The sequence below is a fragment of the Rana temporaria genome, chromosome 9 (genome assembly GCF_905171775.1).
Source record: "Rana temporaria chromosome 9, aRanTem1.1, whole genome shotgun sequence".
NCBI classification, from domain to species: Eukaryota; Metazoa; Chordata; class Amphibia; order Anura; family Ranidae; genus Rana; species Rana temporaria.
In genome coordinates this window covers 127896433-127904478 of record NC_053497.1, presented here as the reverse complement: position 1 = coordinate 127904478, position 8046 = coordinate 127896433, and the positions used below count along the sequence as shown (strand labels likewise).

The window sequence follows — 8046 nt, the reverse complement described above, 5'->3', positions numbered from 1 at the left end:
CTTGTAGAAGAGCAGAGTGAACATCAAGCTTTGACAAATCATTTGCTTTTAGCAAGCTTTGTTGAAGCTTTTTGGCCCCTTTCACACGGACGGATAGAACGGTGCTTTTAGCTGCGGATTTTCTAGTTTTCTACCGCAGCTAAAAGCACACAGTGGCCCCTATGGCCCCATTCACACACAGCGTTTAGCTGCGATTTTGTTACATGCGGTTTTGGTGCGAATAGAAAAATAGAATTAAATGCGTCCAGGAGCGATTTAGCGCAGCTATATGCACATAACCTCAGGTAATCACAGTCTTTTGTGTCAACTGCGGATAGCAGCGTGAGAAAAAAAGAACAACAGAAAGCACATCATAATCAAAAATAAAATAAAAAAGGGTTGCTATGGGAATGACTACCGCAGCTAAACGCGGCCGCATGTAACCGCACATAATCGCAATGTACAAATGCAGCTAATCGTAGTGCCTGGAGCCTTAAATTTCACAGAACATTTACATGCTTTTAACTGCGGCAAAACAGCTGTCCGTGTGAAAGGCGCCTCAAAGTATTATTCAGCTCCCGTTTGTGAATGTTGTGCACAGATCCCAATGGGGGTTCCAATTGCCACGTTAAACAAGCGGCTAGAAGGTTTCAGCACTTTTTGAAAGCCAGTGAGCAACTTGCTTAAAGTGGCAATCAGCACTCACCTTAGAAAATGTGCACAGCATTTACAAACTGGAGCTGAATAATACTTTAGCTTCAACAAGCTTGATAAAAGCTCTGCCCTGAAAATAGAGATTACCTCTATGTGGAAATTTGCCTTTTAAACCACAGGGCTGCCATAATTGATAGTCCTCTTAGGCCTTGTACACACGACCGGACATGTCTGCTGAAACTGGTCCGCGGACCAGATCCGATCGTGTGTACAGGCTAGCAGACAGATTTCCAGCGGACAAATGTTTCTTAGCATGCCAAGAAACATGTCCGCTGGAAAGCTGTCCGGCGGACATGTCCGTTGGTTAGTACACCTAACCAGCGGACAGATATCTCCCGCATGCGTCGAATGGATTCGACGCATGCGTGGAAGTATTTTACTTCCTGGTTTGGTGACGTGGCGGCGTCAACGTCACCGCGCTGTGTCCGCGCGGATTTCGGTTTGATGGTGTGTACAGCCATCAGACCAAAATCTCCGAGCGGACATGTCCGATGAAAACGGTCCAGCGGACCGTTTTTATCGGACTGTCCGCTCATCTGTACGGGGCCTTAGCCTTCCAGTGGAGAATCCCTCTACAACAATGGAGAAAAGTTTGCTTCCCCCATATGTTTCTGAACCCCATTGGGGAGGTGGGGGTGTTATTAGAGTATGTTCATTCTTCAACAAGATAAATAATGTTTAGTATATGCACTTGCATATAATCTGGAGATATACATTTAGACACTTATAAAATGTATCTGACCCTTCATGGGGTAAGTTGACCAAAACAGTTGAGAACCAATAAACAGGACAACTAATTTATTAAGGAATGATCCTTGTTGCCGTTGGTAACCAATCTGATACTTTCTTTTATGGCAGGAGAATATAGCGGCTTTTGATTGGTTGCTGTGGCAAAAGAATGGCTCTTCCTTTAATCACTTTAAACCATTAGGCCCCCTGAAAAGTTAATGGACCAAAGCATTTGTCATCCTAATTACCCAACATGTTATAGGATTTGCGTTATTCTCTTACATATTGCCAATACATAGGATTCCATCTTCTCAGATAACCATGAGAGTTGTGTAAAGATGGAAGTCTCTTGTGTCTAAACCAAAATGCGATGAATTCAGTCAGTTTTTATTTGGACAGTTTCAACAAGTAAAAGCAGCAAAGTAAAAATAATATTAAATCTCATCAAATATTTAACAGATATATTTGTGCTACAAGACAGTGCTGGAAGGTAAAGTTATGCAACTCTGCAACCAATCAGAAATGATCCTTTACGGATTTGACCATTGCAAAGTTAAATGTGAGTAGTCTCTCATTATCACTGATCTTTACATTTCTATATTGTTGTTGGACTTATCTTTAGCAACCCGCAGATAATGATTAGCCTTCAAGTCCAGAAATGCAGTCTCTGTTATTCTCAAAACCCCAACTCCAGCCAAAACTAGTTGACCTTAAGGCCCCATACACACGAGAGGATTTATCCGCAGATACGGTCCAGCGGACCGTATCCGCGGATAAATCCTCTCGAGGATTTCAGCAGATTTCTATGCGATGGCGTGTACACACCATCGCATTGAAATCCGCGCTGAAATCCTCTGCCGATGACGTGTCGCGCCGTCGCCGCTATTATGACGCGGCGACGGGCGCGACGCTGTCATATAAGGAATTCCACGCATGCGTCAAATCATTACGACGCGTGCGGGGAATCCCTTTGGACGGATGGATCCGGTAAGTCTGTACAGACGAGCGGATCCATCCGTTGGAATGGATTCCAGCAGATGGATTTGTTGAGCATGTCAGCAAATATCCATCTGCTGGAAATCCATCCCAGGGGAGATTTATCTGCGGATAGATATCCGACGGAGTGTACACACCATAGAATCTATCCGCAGAAACCCATTTGATGGGATTTATCTGCGGATAGATTCTATGGTGTGTATGGGGCCTCAGCCAGACATCGATGGAGCGAGTTTGTTTCCTGCAAAAAACACTCATAGGCAGATTCAGAGAGAGTTACGCCAGCGTATCAGTAGATACGCCGTCGTAACTCTGAATCTGCGCCGTCGTAAATTTAAGTGTATGCTCAAACTGATATACGCTTAAATGTTGCTAAGATACGACCGGCGTAAGTCTCCTACGCTGTCGTATCTTAACTGCATATTTACGCTGGCCGCTAGGGGCGTGTACGCTGATTTACGCCTAGAATATGTAAATCAGCGAGATACGCCTATTCACGAACGTACGCCTGGCCGTCGCAGTAAAGATACGCCGTTTATGTAAGCCGTTTTCAGGCCTAAAGATGTTCCATCAAAAAGATGGCGCAGCCAATGTTAAGTATTGACGTTGGACCCGCGTCAAATTTTAAAATTTTTACGTCGTTTGCGTAAGTCGCCCGTGAATGGGGCTGGGCGTAATTTACGTTCACGTCGAAACCAATAAGTCTTTGCGGCGTAATTTGGAGCATGCGCACTGGGATATGTCCACGGACGGCGCATGCGCCGTTCGTAAAAAACGTCAATCACGTCGGGTCACGGTTCATTAGCATAAAACACGCCCACCTCTTCACAATTTGAATTAGGCACGCTTAGGCCGCCGCATTTACGATACGCCGCTGTAACTTAGGACGCAAGTGCTTTGTGAATACAGCACTTGCCTCTCTAACTTACGGCGGCGTAGCGTATATGCGATACGCTACACCTGCCTAACGTTAGGCTCTCCTACCTGAATCCAGCTATCAGTGTTGATGAAGGAATTCCTCCCCGCGGAGCCATTGTGTTCTCTTCTCGTCTTTACCGCTTTGTCCCTAACACACCTCCGACTTGTTTCTGTGGTTGTCGAGAACAGGGTACCTTACTTCACATTTGGTGGACTTGCCCCAAGGCAGTCAGTGTCTGGTCGGAGGTGTACACTATGATTAGATTGGTCCTCAATATCTGCCTGGCCATTAATCAGTGGGAATCCCTATTTTGCCATAACCAATTTCAACTCTTTCTGGGAACCAGAGGAAATTGGTGAGCTTTGTTTTCCTGGCTGCTCATCAGATGCTGGCTAGAGCATGGCACCAACAATTCCTTCCATTTAGGGAGGTCAAGCAAAGACTTATCGGGATTATGGTACATGAGACACACACCTTAATACTTAATGACACCGATTTGAGAGTCTGGGATCCGTGGATATCTTACAACGCTGGTTTGAATCTTGACTGTGCCTTACTCTGTCTGACTGGACCCCCGGCGCCCCTTTCTTCACACCTCGGTCAGGACAATGTGGAACCTTTCCCCCCTTTTTTTTCTCCCTTCTGCTTTTTTCGTCCTCCTTTTACTCTTTTATCTGCTCCCAAACCTCCCTGCCAAATATGCAGGCTACTTTGCCTTTCTCTCACACTGACATGGCTGGCTGGGGCCTCTACCTTGTCTATTGAAAATGAACGCATTTACTGTGCAATGTATTCTTCACTGCTCATTGGTCAGTGGATCTTTGCTCCTCAGGGCCTCTATTTATTTTTCTCCCACGTTTTTTACTCTTTCACTTCTCTTTTTTTTTTTTACTGCATGAAGGGGGTCCTTGGGCTTGCCCTTACGTCTAGGGGAAGGATGTGTAGCCCTCAGGTTCCTTCCTCTCCTGCCCTTGGGAGAGCCCCTTGACCAAGTATCCGATGGTCGGTTTCAGCTGACCTAGAACGGGGTCTGCCAGGCCTTCTGGCTAGGCAGACCATTGGAAACTTTAGTCCCTGTCAGGAACCTTGTGCCTCGGGAGATTAGGGTAGAGGTCCTACCCCTTTGGGGGGGGGGGGACTAAAAGCACAATCTTAAGTGCACTTCTTAGGCTGTGTGTTTCACATGCATGTTTTGTTCACTTTTTTACGTTTAGATTTTTGCACCACTGCGGACTTAAAAAAATAAAAATAAATCTATGCTCTTTATATTGTATATTGTTGCCTTTTGGTCACAATAGGTTTGGCATATTATACTTTGCTTTTGTTACACTATATTGTAATGTATTATATTGCACTGTGTATTGAAAAATAAATAAATAAATTCTTTGTAAAAGAATAGGATTTTGGCTGAAGGTAGGCTTCAAAACATGTTGAAATTGCTTCTTATTGCAGACTACCATCTAATGTGTGTGGGCCGCTTGTCAGGTGGGTACTTGTCATTCGACAAATCTGAGAACATGTCCAGCTATTAGTAGATTGATAATTCACCAATGAAACACATTTTGGTAAAAAAATGAAAGCTTTTTTTTTTTTGACAATATCGTATCCCAAGAACAGTCTGTTTATTTCTGGTGACACACTTAACAGTCTACAAATGTCTTAAACCACATGGGCTCAGTCCTGAATGATATGTCTCCAAACCCCCCAATCCCAAAACCTCAATGAACCGGTGGAGAAAAAAATTAAATAAAAGGCCAGTTCCATGGAAAGCTGAATTTTTAGTATCAGGTACATATACACATCTGCATTTATCTTTCGAGGACTCCAGTGTGATGTCCCCTCTGCTGTACCCACCTCTGCCTCCATTATCTCCTGTGGTTTTAGAGCTGAGAACTGTAGAATGAAGATCTCATCATTGGAAGCAGCGGTGTAAGCCCTTCAACACCCATCCAAAACTGAAAAATAGGTTTGCTTGGGCAATAGTTTCAAAAAGCTAAATAAAATATATTCTTTTATAATAATAGTAAGAGAAAAGCTAACGGTAGTTACAAGAGGAAAAGACAGACATACAACAGCTTATTATATATCTCAGGTTGTGCAAACAGAGAGTAAAATGACTATTACCCTCACCTGCCAATAGGGGCAACAATCTACACAAAGTGCAATGTGAACAAAAAGTCTACACTATATATGATACAAAAAATATTCTGGCTATCGGGATACCATACCAAATATTGTACGGTTTTGAAACTTTTGTTTTTCCAAGTGCAGCTGTTGCACAGTGAATGCATCCATTCTATATAGGCCAGACCAATGCCTGGATTAACAAGATAGTGAGGTTTGTGTTGGATGTGCATGCAACCTCTGTTCTGAGATATACTGGTCCACTCCTACACAATGGCTCCTTCTTTGGATGGTCAAATGTATGCTTCTGCCTAAACACGCCTAGATGTTGACCCGTTGTAAACAATTTTGGATAGCCAGAGTAGCCTCACTTGTAACCACATTAAGCCACTTTGCTGTAAGCTATCACAACTAACGATCTACAGTGTAAACAGGTTCTCTTAATGTCAGCTTCAACAACAATTAGGGCTGGACAGACTTCATATGGGATGCCAGGAAAGCCCTTTCGTAACACATCAAGGAGCTCTTCTTGACTCTAGTAAGCACTTGTTAACCCAAGTTAGTTAACGCCTTCATAACTAGCAATGTTGGTCAAGCCTGGAATCGTTGACCTTAATAAGCACTCGCTGACCCAAGTTAGTCAACACCTTCTCAAGTAGCAATGTTGGTGAAAACTGGAATCGTTGACCCTAGTAAGATCTCATTGACCCTAGTTAGGTAATGGCCTTCACAAGTAGCTATAATAGTCAAGTCTAGATTGACAGTCTCATGGTGATGAGACTTGACCTGACTTTTCATAGTCTACCCGCAGCTCTGACATGTTCCCTCTGTAACATTTGCATCCTTGGTGCATGAAGGTATACGTATCTGGAATGTAGATTCAGAAATGGCTGCTTTGCTTATTTTTATAGAATGCTGTAACGCAAAAGAGCAAATAATATTAAAGATCTGCTGGTGTTGGCCTATTTTTTTCTAGCAGAACTACCCCCCCAAACTTCCAGGAATCCCACAAGCCTTGTGCAAGCATGCACTTCATGGGCTTACTGTGGCCTTGCAAATGTCTTTTAGTTGTAATACTTTACAACAATATCCACATATAATTTTCAGTCGTATAGCTATTTCCTTTAATAGGTGTGGACTACTTTTGTAATTAAAATCTTTTTTTTTTTTTTACTGGTCTGAATGATGGTGGAACGGCATTCAATGAAAAATAACGGATACAGCGTATATGAATACATACACAATATTTAGGCATATAAAAGTGCAAAGTTGTATTAAGGAAAGCAGATCTGCAGCTTCCTTTAATTATAATAACTGATATATATTTATATATATTTGCAATTGGAGGGTTTCTCTTCAGTCCTGACTTTGCATTTGTCTAGAAGTTAATGTCAGCTCGAGGCTGGCTTTATCTGAAGCACAATGACAATGGGACGATAGAGTAGCAGTTAGATTTGAAAGAAGAGAATCAAAATCTCTGCAGGTTTAAAGAATCCTTCATTCCTCAGCGAGAGAAACACTTGATAGTGAAAGGAAAGAAGTTTCAGTATCCAGACAAAATACAATCCCATCATATATATAACAGTCTTTTAATTTATCACCGTCGATTGAGTGGGTTGGCTGGAAAGAAGTCCTTTGGCCAAAAAAAAAATTGACCGTGTTCAGGAAAACCTCAGTAAGTCGTAAATTTGTAGTTCCCTTCTCACAAGGTTCCTTTTCAGAACTGGGTTTTGGTTTTGTGTTCAAGTCTGGAGGTTGAGGTTGCTAATGAGGATGGTGAGAGGAGTGATGAAGAGTCGAGTCGTCAAAAAGTGGGTTTTTCACCTCCATTTCTCCTGTCTGGAAAAATAAAAAGGCTTTGTTATATTTTCTATAGAATTGGGTTTATACGCATGATCTATCACTTTAAGTGTATAAGAATCATTTTAGTTTAGTTAAAGCAGATCTTCACTTCATCTGATCACCACAAACCAGAAACATTGTTACAAATTTTTAGTATTCAAAGCAAACTCCCACATCTATCCATGGCTCTATGCTTTGTTTTAAGAAATCACTTTCAAAAGCACCCCCCCTAGCATTTCTGGCTGTGGGCCATCTTGAGTAAGGGCAGATAATTCATGTAGCATTAACTTCCTGGAATTAATCTGCCCTTTGCTCAAGCATGCATGCAGAAGGGTGTGCTTAGCTGAAAAAAACCCTCCTCCTCCCCTCCTCTCCTGAGGACTCCTGGGATGTATGACATCATTTGCCTAGGCAAGAAACCAGGAAGTAACTGAAGAAATGTAAAACAAAAAAAAGATTAAAACAATACGATATATTTTCCTATTTACTAATTTGCTAGCAGCATGAGGATTAAAAATAATCAATGTTGATTGGGAGAGTGAAGTTTCACTTTAAAAGCAGAGGGGAGAGTTTTTTTTTATTTTCATGTTTGATTTTTATTGCCGCCTGTGCTCTCCTCACAGAAATTCACCTATTTGTCCTGGTGACCATTATCTCGGAAAGTACAGAAAGTGATGGGAAATCAACAATGTTTAGGTTGCCACAGGAACAGTAGGTGATGGGAAATCTTCCCATAGGGAATG

General features: G+C 42.3%; 1 protein-coding gene across 2 annotated transcripts in view; it reads right to left on the bottom strand.

Annotated features, from left to right (window-relative positions):
* Positions 1–4428: 4428 nt before the first annotated feature.
* The window catches only part of NPDC1 (neural proliferation, differentiation and control 1), a 147917-nt gene continuing 144299 nt past the window's right edge, over positions 4429–8046 (bottom strand). For both annotated transcript variants that reach the window (XM_040324463.1, XM_040324464.1), the window contains one exon: positions 4429–7300. In XM_040324463.1, coding sequence (XP_040180397.1) covers positions 7226–7300 — 75 coding nt within the window. In that variant the 3' untranslated portion in view covers positions 4429–7225. The remainder of the gene's footprint in view (positions 7301–8046) is intronic.